The sequence below is a fragment of the Malurus melanocephalus genome, unplaced genomic scaffold (assembly GCF_030028575.1).
Source record: "Malurus melanocephalus ecotype Western Australia unplaced genomic scaffold, MMel_1.1 scaffold_254, whole genome shotgun sequence".
Lineage (NCBI taxonomy): Eukaryota > Metazoa > Chordata > Aves > Passeriformes > Maluridae > Malurus > Malurus melanocephalus.
Window position 1 is genome coordinate 615,819 of NW_026623486.1, and position 16,643 is coordinate 632,461.

Genomic DNA, 16,643 nt, shown 5'->3' on the forward strand with positions numbered 1-16,643 from the left:
CTTACTCTCTTCAAAAAAAAGCAGATTTGTTTTGTCCATATGTAAACAGACAGTGCTGGAATTCCAAGCATGTCAGTGCTCTCACATTGCAGRGCAGTGCAGGATTGTTTCTTGATCTCTTTGGTAAAGGATTTTTCCTCCTGGTCTGATCAAAACAGCAGCACAGAGTTACTAGGATGGGGTTGTACCCAGGGGGAAGTTTTGCCCTGCATGTTTCTCATGAGGCAGAACACATTTGGAGACTGGGGGTATTGTCCATAGTCTTGAAACTTGGCTTGTGAATGACAAGAGAGCTCTTCAAAAATACTGACACAGAAGCAGCTTTTATCATTTTATTAGATTAAGTCTTTTGTCAAAGTTGTAAAACCTTTTGTAAAACAGGTGTTGAAATTCCCACTGAATTCATTACTAATAGTGCTGTTACATTCCAGGCAAATCAGTTTTGTTATCAATGGAAACGAAAGCAAAGCCAACTTTTACTGTTGATTTACAGGCAGCTTCTAGATCAGGCTGTTGTACAGTTTGTGTTTCATAAGCACTTTGGAGTTTGTTTCAGAACCAGTGAATAAGAGAAGGATGTAAAAACACCCAGGATTTGCTCGTGGGGCTGACCCTGGAATACACAATGCCAAAGGCCTGGATCACACGAAGTGCAATTCTCTCTGGGGTTCAAGGGGAGATAAGAGACAAAGCTATCAATGAACAGGGAGGCTGCCAGAATTCTTGAACCTTACATTACTCACAGTGAATAATGATTCAGAATTTTCTCGGCATTATTTCAGTGGATTTAGTTTCTATAGGTGAGCCTCCAAGCATAGGCAGCCCAGAATCAAGTCAGTTTGCAGTGGGTAAGAATGAAGGACATGTTTTGGAGGGACAGAGTACATTACTGGGTTTTTTCATTAAGGCTTCAAGTGTGCTCCCTCTCCCCCCTGCTGCTGCAGGGACAGCTTGCAGATGAACTCAAATAGGTTCTCTCCCTTACACAACAATTCCTTCATTTCAGTTCTTSTGGCATTGCTTCCTGGGTTTGAAAAATGGTGTCTGCAGTGGTCTTGCTACAAACTAGAATCAAGTGCTTTAAGAACTTAACAACTTCATTTAGACTATAATGCTTCTCYTCAGATTCCTTAAGCATATTTGTTTAGATTTCAAAAACCTTATTGTCCCCCGATACTGCTGCTCTTTAGCACATTATTATTCATTATTATCACAGATACTTTGTAAATAAATAAGCTTGCACTAAATCAGTTTGCTTTTTGCAACAACCCCAGCTATGAGCCTCTCCTGCTGCACCTTATTCCCTCTTTAAGGATGTCAGCAGCTGCTGTCATGTGTATACACAGGTGCCAGACAGGCTAAGGAATTCTCTCACGCTTGAATCTACCAGGAAAGATTCAAGGTTCTTCATTGATAAAAAGCAGCAAATGTAAAAGGCAGTTTCAGGTTCTAACTGCTGCAGCAACACCTTCCTTTTGATGGCACTGACACCCCCATCTGAACAATCCTGTTTGGCTCATAGTTGTACCTGATACCTAAATGCAGCTGAAAGAGATCAAGAACTATGGAATTTGACGAGAGAGGTAACCCAGCCTGTGTGCCTAAAGTTTACTATTCAAATGCTCGAGCCTGCCCTTAACTGCAAAGCCCCCATCGAAGGCTGCATTCAGCACCTCGTCCAGGCACCCGGCCAGCACGAAGGTCAGATCCTGCCGCACGTGCACTGCGATTTCTTCCAGATCTTTCTCATTTCTTTGAGGAATGATAATTCTCTTCAGTCCAGCACGGTGTGCTGCCAGCACTTTGTCTTTAATTCCTCCAACCTAATAAGGAGAAGAAATACACAAATAAAAGCAATGAACCAATCTAATAAAGTAATTATTGTAACATCACATTGGGAGTTAAATTTTGATGGAAGGTTCTGCCTCCCTCAGTCATTTAGGAAAGCAATTAAAAATGCAGTCAGAGTTGTAGCTCATTATGTGCTTAATGAGGGAAGTATGTTAATATGCTACAGAATTCTTTCTATAAAAGCTGGTAACAAGAAAAATCTAGGAGTGTGGGTACAAAAGAATAGTAGAAAAGTCACTGCTTTTCAGAAATTGTTTTAACAGAAGTGGCCTTCACTTTGGTTTTTTTTTTTTTTTTATGATGTGCTGAAATCCTGCATCTGCATTAGAACAGATTTTTCAGATAAAGGCAGAGTTAGATTTAGGGGGAAGAGTCCTAAGGAAGCAATGTTCCACAATAAATAACTTGAGCTGTACCACAGAAAATACACAGCAAAGCAAACCTGTGCCCCAGGAGTGGAGAGATGCTTTGTACTACACCAGGCACTGCTCCATGAGCCTCCTGGCTGAATTGCTAATGAGATGTAAAGAGGGGGGTTAAATTAGTTTTTTTTCCAATCACAGCTGTAGCTACTTCCTCTGAACTCCTCTATTTCTAAAGATCATCTTGCAGAAGAAACTTGTAATTTTACAGTGCTTTAGAGGAGAGGAAGCCTTGTAGAGCAGGACAAAGGGCAAAGCTCAGGTTGCTGTGACACAAGGCAGGAGTGAACCATGGTCCCCATGGTGACCCCACAGGTCTGAACAGTGCTGCACACTCAGCTGCAGGGGCAGCTCCTGACACACTCCTGGGAATTCAGTGACTGATAACAGSAAGATCCTAGACAACCTTGGGGAAGGAGGAAGAGGTGATTTAATATTCACAGGTGCCTTATCTCTGCAGCCCCTTTTAGCAGGAGGCACAGCAGGGGCAGTGTGGCTGCAGGGCTGAGCTGCCTTGCACACAGTTCCTGCAGGCTGCTCCAGGAGCCTGCTCTGGCTCAGGCTCACTGCCCCCAGAGCCTCCCAGGCCACTGCTTCCCATGGYACCCCTGCTCTGCACGAAACAAAAGCCTCATCCTCCTCCTGTCCATCATACTCCCATATCGGCTTCAGCACCTGTGCCAGGCTCCACTRACGCTTTGAACTAAACTCTGCTTGTCTGAGAACATTCCTTTGCCCTCATGCTTTGACAAAGCTTAATGGAAACCCCATTTGGCTGAGCTATATACAAGGAACATTTAAGAGAAACCTAAAGCTAGATCCATGGATTCAGGATGTGCAGTTACTGTGAAATCTTTAAGATACAACTTCTCACAGACCAGAGAGAGTTCTGTACAAACAGACTGAGGAAAGCACATTCAGAAATTGCAGTACAGACTTTGGAGCCATCTTGAATTCTAAGACTTAGAGGTTTCCTTCTAACTAGACATTTTAATGTATTTTCCCCAAAAGCCACATCAAGGCTGGCTTTAGCTTGAAAGGCAAAGCAGAGGAGTGGGGCAGTCCTGCAGCAGCCTGGCCTCCACTGGCCTCTTCCAACTGCAGCAGCAGAGACAGCACTGCTGCTGAGGAATGATCCAGCAAGACTCTGCTTTTCTAAGTGGCTATAAACAGACTTCATATCCAAAACAGGGAGAATTAATACAACTTAGCTCTTTTCTCAGATGATGCTTACTGGAAGAACAAGGCCTCTTAGTGTAATTTCTCCTGTCATGGCTACATCTGAGCACACCAGCCGCCCACTGAAGAGTGAAGCAAGACAGGTTACTATGGTAACGCCAGCAGATGGTCCATCTTTTGTGACAGCTCCAGCTGGGAAGTGCAGATGGATGTCAGTGTTGTCAAGGAGATCAAAACTTCCAGAAGCTTAAGGGAAAAAAAGAATGGTTTGAATGTTGAAAATCTAAATCCATTTTGTTCCCGGTCTTTATTCTAAAAGCCCGCCAAGATCTAAAAGCCTTGGCACTATTTATTGACAGTAGGCTGAAACAACCAACACAATATTGCAGAGGACCTAGGAAAAAACAACAAAGAAATCCCAATGAGCTTCCCTACATCCAGATTCCTAGAAAAAACCTGTAACATGAGAACCAATAAGCTTGGCATTTGCATGTGTTGGGAAATTCAGAGWAAGGATTAATGTAGAAACCAAGGAATTTCTACATAGAATTTTTATGTCCCAAACCATCAATGTCAATTTTCAGAGAACACTCAACAGAAACCTGCAATTACAATAAAGTGAAACTCTCATTTATGCCCTTTCACCTGTAATGAAGTACCCAGAGTTAAACCAGAGGCACACGTGCACACAAATAATGCCTGCAGCATTTCATACATTAATTCCATTTTGGTTTTTAACCTATCTAAACTTTCATAAATAGTGACAGACACTGATCAGTAATTTGCCTGATCAGCAGATACCAATCTAGAAAGCATATTTCCACAAGTCCTGGGAGATTCTAACAAAAAAGGAGAATTAAAATGTTCTTGGCCAGAGTCCTATTGCACTGCAGTTCAACAGCTGCAATACAAACCCAAATTCTCAAAATATTAAGACTACAAAAATCTTTTAACATAACCTGTAATAGAAAAACTACAGACTTCTAAACCTGTCTCCATTATGAAAGTACTGYTGGAAAGCTTGAGTGTAAAAATGAGTCAGAGGCAGCGTCTGCCACAACCAAGGAGAAGCAGCTTGGCACTGAGGCTGTCCACAGCCTTCCAGGCTATTGCAGGGAGACACAGCTCGTGCTCTGCCAGGCCACAACCACCTTGGCTTGGCAGCAGCTGGGAAAGAACCACACAAAGGAGCTCTGGAGCCCACTCATCTGCACTGCAGCAGGGATGGCTGAAACCCTTTCTCTGTTAATGCAACACAACACAACACATTTCCACAGTGAGCACRAGTAACTCGCACGGTTGCTCAGCAGTGCTACAGTGTGCTGAAATGCTAACAACAACATGGAGGGATGGGATTGCTGGCCCTGCCCCACCGTTGGTGAGCTGGTATCTCTTGGCGTTGCTGCGCAGCCAGCTGATGGCCAGGTGAGCCGACTCCTTCATGACATCCCCCAGCTGCCCTGTCAGTGTCAGCTGGCCCTCCCCGTCCATCCTGCTCGCCTCCACAAACATGATCTCCCCTCCCAGCGGGGTCCAGGCCAGGCCTATGGCCACTCCKGGCTGGTTGAGGCGCTCAGACACCTGGGGGAAAACACAGGAAGCGGTTTAGGAAACAGTCATTAAAAAAAAACATTGGAAAAACAATTTGATAGTTGGCTTTGAAACAACTGCATCCATTAAAACACAAAAGTTAAGCCAAGTGTCTGATCTCTTATTTTTTATTTTATTATTTATTGCAGCAGTAATTGGATATGTGTAAACACTAATTATACAACAGGAGCTGTAYGTGGCAGCTTTGCTTTAGGCCATAGCAAACATCTGGACGTGTCATTCTGGAAACTTTCCCCACCCCCAAAAGCACCTTAAGAATATTTCTCTTCAAAGGACTTCAAGTATTTAGTCAATCCTGAATGTTTATGTGTCTTTAACCATCAGCTGGAGTGTGTCTGCCCTGACTGTGCTTTTGCTCCCCAGTGTTCCCTAAAAGGCAGTGGCACTGCCCTGAGCTGTGGCCAGACAAGCCCTGATGTTGTTCACTGCAGACATTTACAAACACTTCTGAAAAGCAGAAACAGGAATATGTTCCCAGGCAGAGGGGACACCTGACAGATTCCCATTAGGAATCACAAGCAGCCAAGCAAGTCAGCAGCTAAAGCCAAGGAAACCCCACAGCTCCTTCTCCCTGTGTCTCCTGGGCTCTCCCTTGCCTGTGCATTGGCATCAACATCCTGCCATTTGCTTTCATTAGCACGATTTAGCTGAGAAGGTTCTTTGTTTTTCTAGCATTTAATGAAATCATACAGAATAATGTGCTTCCCTTTCATGGTATCAAAACATCTCGTCAAGCATTTTCATTTTTGCTACCATCAGTTTCTATACCCATTCTCTGTGTGTTATTAGTTACAGTGATAGACTGTGCTTTAGTAATTGCTTAGTAAACTCAGGTTAACAAAGTCAGTTCACCCTGGTCACACTGAAATCCCACAACACTGCAACATTCCCCTTTGCACTGGAGACAATGATATTTTGGCAAACTATCACAGTTTCAAGTATTTCAGGTGTAAAGAACAAAATTTACTGCCCACAGCCTCTCCCAGCCCAAAGCAGCCATCAACAAGGTTTGTTGGTTTGGGRGTTTTGTTTCAGTTTTTTTAGACTGGACTCTGGATCAGTTCAAAACAATTTTACAGACTGTTTGAGAGCTCAGGGGYAGGAAACAGCAAATGGGACAACAAATGAAAACCCAAAAGGTTCTAAAGACATCACTTAGAACAAGCTCCCTCMTTTCTTATACTTTCTAAACAATTTTAATTAAAAATGACCATTTAAGTCAGCTGATGACTGGTCATGTCTGTCAGATGTCACTGACCTACATAAAGTCTTGGGGTTTGAAAATGTTCATAGATGAGACCAACCCAGCTGTGATTTAGCTGTACCCTGAGTAGATGAACATATTGTCAGGTACATTTTAACTGCCTGGACACTGCAAAATTRAAGTCTTAACATTCAGCAGAGTCATTTTAAAATATTTCAGGTTATCATCTGCAGTTTTAGAGCTATACTAAGTCAGTGTAATGGACAAAAGTCCCTGATAACTCACAATGGGCAGATAGGAACCARTTCAGTCACTTGCTGGCTTTAGCGTGTTTGTTTTCCTTCCACTGGCTCTCACAACCTGACTGTACAAATCTTTTTTTCTCCTCTTCTGATTCATTCCCTGGCAAATCACTGCTGGTAAAGCACATTAACAGTGGCTTCCCTCTGAGGGAGGATTTCCCAAAAATATCACCACAAGACTGATAGTTCTTAGATAAAAATGCCTATCTAAACCTGTGCTTTGCATAATTTTGCTTCTGAAATTTACCCTGATGTTTTCCCTAATTAGAACTGTGCATGTCCCATGAAACTGAGCCATTCATTTATGGCATCTGCACTTTCATTTCCTAGAACAGGCAATTTCATTGACCTACAACTTCTGTCCCTTCAACTTCACTCACATTATGAGGATATAAACTAATCCAGACAGGCCTTCCTGTGGTGCCAATAATATTTTGTTACTTGGGCAGAATTAAGGGTTGAAAGGAAAAAAAAAAAAAAAGGTAAAAAAGCTAAAAAACCAAACTAAAATCCAAGCCAAAACCACAAATAGTTTGTTATAAACACACTGGATATGTTAGAAACACTTTCCCCCAAAACTGTATTGTGCTGAAACAGTTAATGAAATCTCCTGCACTTCAAACTGTCAAGATTATTTCAAAGCCTCACTATGCAACTTATTTTAACATTTGTTCTGCAGGGAGACACATAAGATTATTTATTTGTGATAAATGAATTAATCCAACAAGTTGGAGCTGAATATTCTGTCATGTCTTCCTGCTGGGAGACCTGTGCAGAYAATAGGCAAGCAAAGCACTGGAAAGGTGAAAGATGAATCCCTGTGTAAGGAATTCCCTAAGGACAACAGATCAATTAGGTGCTGTCATGTTTCCAGTTCCATTGGCTCAGTCTCATGCAGGTASTGACACGGTGGCTGCCTCCATTGTGTCTTTGTTTCAGCTGTTGATAAATGGCCAAATGCAGGGCCAGGGTGAAGCTTTAATGCCAGACACACAGAGGAGACACCCTGTGACTACAGAGCAGCAACCCACAGCAGCCAGGATCAGACACCTGCCAGAGACAGGAGCTGGGCTGATTGAAAGAATCTTGGGGAGACTTGGGAAAATYCAAAGGAATAACAGGTTAGCTGGGGAAATTCCTTAAAATAGGAGTTATGCCATTATCTGAACAATTTACATGGAAAAAACCTAAGTGTGAACTGAAAAATACTTACTGATTAATAAATACAGCAAYTAGGAGAAAAGAATCGTAAGAAGAAAATTCTCAGAAACTGAGAACAACTGCAATGTAACTGGTGAAATGAGAATCCCAAACTGACAAACTGCTTTAACTGATGGCATTTCCATAGAATGAGCAAAGTACAGATGGGGGAAAGCAAAAAATCTGAAATATGCCTACTGAGGAACAGAGCTGGAGGTGCCTGTCTGATCATAAAACATTTTAATAGCTAAGAGTCACATTAACCTAAAGAATGTCTGAGAACTTCTGGTGCAAACTGAAGTGGTTTTAATACCCAGAAATGCTGACTGGCTTTAAGGAGGTATGTGGGACAGTTCTCAGCACAGCTGCTGCARAGACAGGATTCCTGGGTTCTACTTTTGGCTTCTTTCCCACGACCACCAAACATCCCCCAAACAAAAGCAAAGTTGTTTCAAAGTGAAAAAACACCACCACATTCTTAAGCACTGCTGCAGACACCTTTGCTAACAGAAAAGTCAGGGCATTATGTTATTTATGTACCCTGAATGAAAAGAAAATAAAGGCTTCTTTAGGTGAAAACACACTTTGTGGAGCACAAAAAATTGCAGTGCTGTTGTTAACACATTTTRAAGTTGTYATCATTGTATAAACTCCGTCAACARCAATAAACAGACAGCTACTMCTAGCAGCCAGAAACAGCAGTCATGCAGAAACAACTGAGGATGTTACCTCCATGTCATACATGGGTGGCCCCAGGATATCTTTCAGAGCATGGAAATCAATTAAAATCGGCATTTCAGGTGGCAGAGCCAGGTCAGCTGCRTCACTGATGGATTCTGGTTTGGCTTCTTCTGTGAAGTGTTCTTTGCAATCTAAGGGAAGAAAATCTAATTTAGGATTTGTAACAGTCTTTCCTAAACAGAAGAATTTTTAAAAAATCGTGACAGTGAAAAATAAAATATGCAAAGAGATGCTCAAAAAGTTCAGGAAAACGAAACCATCTTTCACAAAAATCTTGTCAAATTAAAGATAATGTCGCATGAAATTTAATTATTAAGCCTAAGTATGTTCTAACTGTTCATCAAAGRTAAAATTAAATCTAGAGCACTGACAGAGATGCAACTCATCAGCTTAAGTGCATTTTAAACTAATTCAAATAGCAAAACACATTAGGCTTATTTAGGACTTTGTRCATTTCACCAGATTTGTGCAGCAAACCAGTATTTCATAGAATCACAGAATGGTTTGGGCTGAAAGGGACCCTAAGGCTGATGTTGCTTTAAGGTCTTGCAGGGACACCTTCCCCTATCCCAGGTTGCTCCAAACCCSTCCAAGCCTGRCCCWGRACACCTCCAGGGATGGGGCAGCCCCAGCCTCTSTGGGTACTCTGGGGACAGGAGCAGAGGGCCAATGCAAGCAGGGAATCATCGCCCAACAGAATGGAGCAGGTGAAAGAGCTTATGAGCATTTTCTCAAGAGCCCAAGGTAATGTTTTAGGGAAACACAGAGCAGAGAAATGAAGAATGTTTGGACAATGGAGCTGTTTCTAAGGCTCTGTGGAAGCTTCAGGGCAGTGCCTCCCWGCTCTGGGGCTGCCCTCATGCACACACAAAGATATTTCTTCCCACCCCAAACACCAGCCTAACACACATTCACAGTCTGTACTACACAGGAGTGTACACTGAACTTCAAGACTCCTGCACTTTGTTTTGGACCCAAATATGGGTTGCTTACTGCCTCTGAATTCCTTCCAATTTCAGTTTGAAAAGAAAATTTCTGGGTGTTCCTTTGCACATTAATGCCTGCACAGCAACTRAAGATCCAGGAGTTTAAACAAGTACAGAAAAGCACAAATCACTGATCAAATCTATTCACTACAATGAAGAGGTGGTCAGTGGTGCAAAAGTAATTCTCAGAATGGATGAATGAGGATGGCTCCTTTCATAAGGTACAAACTATCCTGATATGTAAGGGCCATTTTACAGATGGTTTTGTGACAGTGCAATTCCTGCTAATGCCTTAGAGTATCAAGGAAAACATTCTCCATCACTATTAACATAACAGCAGCAAGTCAGCTTTCATTCAGGACTCCAATCTAACAGTTATTATCCAACAGCCACTAATCTTTCCATTGTACAGCTCACTGCTCCATGGCTAAATCCCATTCCTTTACTGTAAACACACAGTCAGATGCCTCCTGTTGTTCCAGCATGTCTGTTTTTGTTAAACTACTATTTTTGTGCGCAATAAATTCAAAGACATAAATACTGGCAAGTCTAGGAAACATAACCCTGTGTGCTATTCTTACAATTCAGAATGCAATTTCAACACTATTTGATAATTTGAGATGCAATTCATATTTCAAAACAACATTGAGTTTAAAACAGCTGCTTTTGTTCTATACCAAGATTTTACTGCCTAACAAACACAAATGTACTTATTTCACCTAACTCTGCATACAGCTGAAGAGACAAACTCCTCATAAACAAATCAGGGAATTTGAGGCCACCTGCCCCATTARAAGAAACAGAACCTCTTTCTTTATCTAATCTAATGAGCAGATMCCATTTTATAATCTGTAACAATAACAAACTCCAGATTTTTTTCTAAAAATGGTAAACTAAATTGTGGCATTATCTAATTTTCTATAAAACCATACATTGATGTCCCAAAAAAGTAATTACATACACTAACGTTTTCTTTGAAGGAAAAAGCCATCTTCATTTATCATCTTTAAACAAGTGCTGACTATCAGGAATCTATAAAGACACAAGTAATTAAGATTTCCACTAACAAYGACAAATGCATGTTCCCCTACCTACCCCAGACTAAGAGCCAGGAACCACAGTACAAGCTCAATGACACATTTATCTAAAAYAAGACAGTTAAATTCAAGTTTCCAGATAAAGAATTTCTGCTTAGGACACCAGCTTCAACATCTTACAGTTTGAGATAAGTTGGAACAATAAACTAAGAAGTCAAAAAGTGCCCTTTACAGAGCTCCAAACTGCACTAGAGGAACCACCTGCTGCTCTGCTATTACATGTCTGCTTACACAAAAGCAGAATGCTATTGACTTGTTTTAACATTTAAAAATTGTAATACTAAAAATAAACAACAACACATCACCCTCTCCAAGTAACCAAAAATAAATTCAAAAAACAACCAACCAAAAAAAGATTATGTTTGTAAAATTTTCCAAGCAGTATCTTCAGCTACTCAAAGATCACAATGTTCCTCAGGAATCTGCCTGTGCAAGTTCCCAAAATAAAACAAAGTCTCACATGTAAATACTGGATTTGTAAGAAAACGGACTGCTAAGGAAAGATACTGACAGTGAGCCACTATATATAATTAAAGATTTAACCTTAACAGACACTCCACGCCACAAAGATTAAAAAATTAAGACTGCTTCTTCTACAGATGAAATGGAAATAAGGATGCAAGAGCCTAAAACTTTCTCAACATGTAGCACTTTCTCACCTCCTCATAAAATAAATTTAAATTAAGCATTAGCAACATAATTAGCAGTGCAGAGATTTCCAGCCATACTTACTGACCAAGAGCGAAAAATGTAACAGAAGCCTAGCATTTTAAAGCAGTTTTTAATATAACACATTCTGATTTGCTGGGTTGCTATGAAGAGCTATAACAAAGAGCATCAGCATGACAGACAAGGTTTCACATTTATGGGCAGTTAAAAGGAAAATAACATGTTCTTTCCTTCTCAYCTGACTTAGCAGCTGATGCTTCAGCACTCAACACTCAGAATTCCACTAGCYCCTCCCATAACAAACCCCCCAAACTGCATCAGAAAAGGATGGGGTTGCTTTTGCTGACAAGAGTTCACATTCATAGCCAGCCATAACATCAAACTGCATCCTAAAAGCAACATTCCACTGTCCAACTTAAATATTTTGCACCGTATTTTTCCAAAGTGCTATTTCCACAAGATTTTCTTTAGGAAGGGARCACCTTCCTGAGATCCTAATCCTGTTAACACTTACTTATATGCTTAAATTTAATGCTATGTGCATTTCTCCCCACAGGATCAGAAAAGTTCTCTTTCCACAAAGTAACTACATTACATCATTTGTGATCTACAATAACAATGTGTACTTGAAGCACTTGAATTTGAAGTGTTCATGGAAGAATATTCAGATAAATTAACATGGAAAAAATTAACCCTTTAAAAATTAATTTGTACATAAACCCAACTTTTCAGAATCTTTTTGACTTTTGACAGAGAAGTCATTCCAAGCAATTTTCAGAAAGGGCTCACACTCACAGTGCAGCCTGTGGAGCTGGGAAGCTCTCTAAGGTCAGCAGAGCTGAGTACCTGCAGCCACAGCACCCTGGCACTGATGCTCATCACATTTCATGTGTCAGCTCACAATGACCACTTCAGTCAAACTTGCATTTAATTTAAAACCAAGTGTTTAGTGCAAAAATAGAACGAGCTGTACTGTATCACTGGGTTATGGAAGTATGTTCAAAGCCTTGGTTTCAACATAAATAGAATCCTCAGTTAATCACTTCTAGTTATGAAATACTACCTGTCCTAAATCTCTCTTCAGGTCTGAATTAGACAAATTGTTTTTCACTCTGGATTTCAACTGTTGTATCATGATATKATGTCTTAGTGCACAGTTGCTGCATTGTATTCTCAAGGCAGTTGCACYAAAATAGGAAGGAGAGTTTCACATATTTTTGTGACTCCTAGAATTTCTTCTCATGTCAAAAGACTGGAGGAATGTCTCATAAATCTTAGCTAGTGTTTCAGTGAAATATCAGATGGCATTACTGTACACAGGGATGAGTCCCCAGAGAGCTCTGAAAGATGACTGCATTTGCCTCTGCTGAAGCTCCTGCAAGCTCAACAACTCCTGCACTTGCCAACTTCTCCAGAAAGCTCAGGGGCCAAAGGGGCAAGGAAGGCACTCCAGAACTGCCTGTGTACTTCAGTGGGGCATTTCTGGCAAGTGCTGAACCCAGCCTGACAGGGCATCTCCAGCTCTGCTGGGGTGGGTACCCTCCCTTCCCAGCRCTCACTGCCTAACAGCGTCAAAAGCCTTGAAAACAGGCGTACCCTCAGAGTTAATATTCTGATTTAATCAATATAATGATGGAAATTCTGTGATTCTACCACCTAGTGTCCTTAACTTTTACTACAACCCAGCAGCCAGAAGGCACTCAGCTGAATAAACACAACAGGCACCACGGTACTATTTGGCTGGGCTCAMATCAGGTATAAATTATGTTTTAGCAAGCAAGGCAAGGCTGCAGTTTGCCTCTCCTAGTCACAACTCAAGGATACCAATGCACTAACTGCAAAGCCTCAGTGCCACATCACCAACACACAAATGTGGAATGCAAAAATAAATTTAGTTATTTTTGCATAGATAAAGAAAAAAATTTCAAGAAATAATTCTAAATGAAACTATTAAGAAGTAACAACTTAATTAACTAATCTTCCAGAGTCMTTCATTATATGAAATAAAAATTCATCATCATGATGTTCAACTGCACAAGTGTCCTCTAATCAAGAGGAGAAAATATTTAGGCTACAAATCCCATTATTTGCATAAACTTGCAAGTATTTGGAGATATTTACAAGCTTTGTTTTGAATACTCAGCTGTTTTCAACAGACAGAATGAAAACAAAAGTACTTTTTTAAAGTCTCCTACTGTCATACACTCGCAGCAAATGACACACACTGCTAAAAACACACCAGGGTGTAAGCACAGTACTAGTACAAAATAAAACACACTCTGCAGACTGCACTGTTCTGTACAAGTCTCCATAATAGCAAAGTTTAACTGTAGAGCCACCTGGCCCTCAGACTCCCTTTTRTTAATACAGCTTTTTCTTATGGACAATTTTCACTTCAGAATTACAAAGGCAACCCTTCACAGCTCGTTTTTTCTTACTTCAAACTGGGTCAACCAAAATTGCCAGCATTTTGCCCCCTTTTGAAGCACTKAGACTGCTATTTTCACTTAGCTTTGGTAAGTTACAAGTCCAGTACTAATTTTAACAGTGTAAATACCTAAGTTGCAAGCACAGTGCTAATTTTAACATGGTAAATAACTCTCTCACTGGACTGAGATGTCTAACACAGTTCTTTTTTGTTACTTGCYTTAATAAGAAAGTGTTTCTTCTCACAGTACCATGGATTTTGCTCTGAACCTACACAACACAGCCAAATTCMAACTTTTGATATTAAATTTCCACAGACATTATGGTGCTCTTAGAAAACTCAACAAGGTAAAAGAAGATTTAGTTTTCAAAAGGAAAATATTGAGCTAGGGTAGAAAGACAAAGTAAAGCTGAAAGACTGTCAAGAAACAGATCCTCAGAGACAAATTACTTAAGTTTTTACTATGGGTAGAACTCTTCTTCAAATATTCTTCTRATTATTAGCACAGCTTGTAAAAATATCCCTTATATTTCCTCCCCTGGGATTTACTCTCTGAAAGGGGTGGCCACTGTTCAGATTTGTTTGCTGCCTTGTTTTAAAGGAACAGATCATGAATCTCCTCATTTGTCCTCCTCCAATCCAGTCCARACCTATTCCAGCTGTATGGATGTTAGAACCTAAAGGTTTTTTCCACATCAACTAAATTGTGGAATATTTCACAATATCAAACCAACAGGGCCCTGTTTAGTATTTTAAGTTTGTGAATATCCTGGAGCAAAAGTTACCAGCCATTCTGCAGTTTTCCGTTTCCAGGATCCTCTGACACACAGCTGTTCTCTGACTGACTGGCAGCATTTCTTGTCATCTGAACCAATTTCAGTCTTTAAAAAACAAACAAATAAAACCCCCAACGTCCTACTTGGTATATTTTATTACACTAAGGGCTATCCCCATTTTAGAAGTGCAACCTGAGGTTTGGGGTTTGTCCTTTCACATTTCTCATCAACCTTCCACTGAGGGCTCCTGCAGACTTGCGGTGCTGCAATGAGCACTCCAAACCTCCAACAGARAACTGCTGTGTACAGCAACAACCTCTCTCCATCAGCATCTGGAACAAAAACACAACCATCTACACCCTCCATTGTATCTTTCATTTTTATTAAAGAGAACACTCATGAGGGGATGAAAAAGGSGCAGTCATCTCTTGTGATCTGTTGTGGACTGCACATAAACTGGATTACAGGCCTGACTTTGTGCTTCCCTCTTCTATTTCAAGACTGGAAAGAGAGCTACCTTTACTGCTGAAGCAGTTACCTGGATATTKTTGCTGTTTGAGAGTTTTGTGTTTGGCTTTCTTTCAGTCTGTTGCATGACTGGGAATGATGAAACACTGTCTGTAYATATGAAACAAGACCAGACTAACTGAGTCTGTGAAGTTGCCAAAGCTCCAAGAGACTTGAAATAAGCATGATCTTAAAAGGCACATAAAAACAATTCAAATTTCAGAGCTCTTCAAGCAGAATTTTTTTTCGATGTAAAACAAAATAATCAGATTGAGTTCTGAACTAGTAGGAACTGCAGCCATRCTTAGTTTTTTRTTAAAGAGAAGTGAAAGATTTACATTAAAAAGRCCAGGAAGACATACACAAATCATAACTGCATCCCTGAGATATGAAACCGATTGTATTTGTACTTCTCAATTACCCATTTATWGGGCTGAACTACTCAACTTACGTCCCAAGCCATAATTCAGCACTACTTAAACTGTACATAATGATAATGTCACATATATACCATGAAAACAGAGCCCTTAAAGAAGCATAAAACAGGAGAAAAAGTTGCTAAATTAGCTTCTCAATGACTCCATTAGAAGTTTCCTTTTTAACAAAACAGATACACACCTTCTTCTCCCACTTCAGCACGATCTGGCTTTGCCTCTTTGTGCTGCCCTTCTGCCACTTTGACTGCCACTGCTCTGCAAATGGCTCCCAGCTTGCGGTCCAGGGCACGGACTCCTGCCTCCCTCGTGTACCTGGGCAGAGACAAAGGCTGTCATGGGGGTGCTCTTTGTAACAGAGAGTTCTTTACAATGGAAACACATTCTCTTACTAAACACACAGCCAAATAAAATGGGATGGGAAAGGCACTGAAACCTTGGACTACTCATTTGTTTTTATCAAAGTTATTGTGGTTGCTGATAAAATTGTGGACAAAGCCAAATTACTGAGTGGGAAGACATGACTMACACCTGGTGCCAAACCTTCACAAAATGCTAAACAAAGCTCCAAYAACACTGAGCTTTTCTTGGATGAATAAAAATCAAAAGGAAGAACTATTTTAACTTAAAAATACAGTTCACTAGAAGTTGAGGAACTGACTGTAAAGAATATTTTCTTTTAGTCTATGAACTAAAATGAAGCACCAGGCAATAATGCTATACAAAACATCCAAATGGTTGTTTCTGGTCATAAAATACTTCAGTTCATTGAAACCCAATACACTTTTTCCATTGAAAATGAACTAGTTTAAGTTCAAAAGATGTTCTGATCAATATATTTGCTGTCATGTCCAACAAAAAGCCCARTTCTAATGAACTGAAGCTATTTATAAAACATGTATTTTAATCTTTTTAACCTAATTCCAAATTTTAGACAAACGTACCCATCAAGTCACAAGTGGAAAAAAAGAAAGGTAATTTCAATGTTTTGTATGAACATGTTAGAAATATAACTTGGTTCTTTAAAGTAAATGTTGTTTGCTGCTAAGGCCATGGCTTCACACACTGCAGCCACACCACCTCAGGTTCCTGTTTATTCACAGGGCCTCAGCAATTGTGTCAGCACAACTGACTGAGAGCCACACCTGGAGAGCWAGAGCAAGGAATTCTCTACAGAAAGGATGTTCTACAGAGAGAAGAAGAGCTAAGGGAGGAGCAATTCCATAAACTGCCAAT

General features: G+C 40.4%; 1 protein-coding gene across 1 annotated transcript in view; it reads right to left on the reverse strand.

Moving 5' to 3' along the window:
• Positions 1–322: 322 nt before the first annotated feature.
• The window catches only part of LONP2 (lon peptidase 2, peroxisomal), a 34,549-nt gene continuing 18,228 nt past the window's right edge, over positions 323–16,643 (reverse strand). Inside the window, exons 11-15 of the mRNA XM_057375656.1 lie at positions 15,592–15,722; positions 8,499–8,641; positions 4,826–5,033; positions 3,508–3,698; positions 323–1,823 (exon numbers count right to left, since the gene is read on the reverse strand). Coding sequence (XP_057231639.1) covers positions 1,602–1,823; positions 3,508–3,698; positions 4,826–5,033; positions 8,499–8,641; positions 15,592–15,722 — 895 coding nt within the window. The 3' untranslated portion in view covers positions 323–1,601. The remainder of the gene's footprint in view (positions 1,824–3,507; positions 3,699–4,825; positions 5,034–8,498; positions 8,642–15,591; positions 15,723–16,643) is intronic.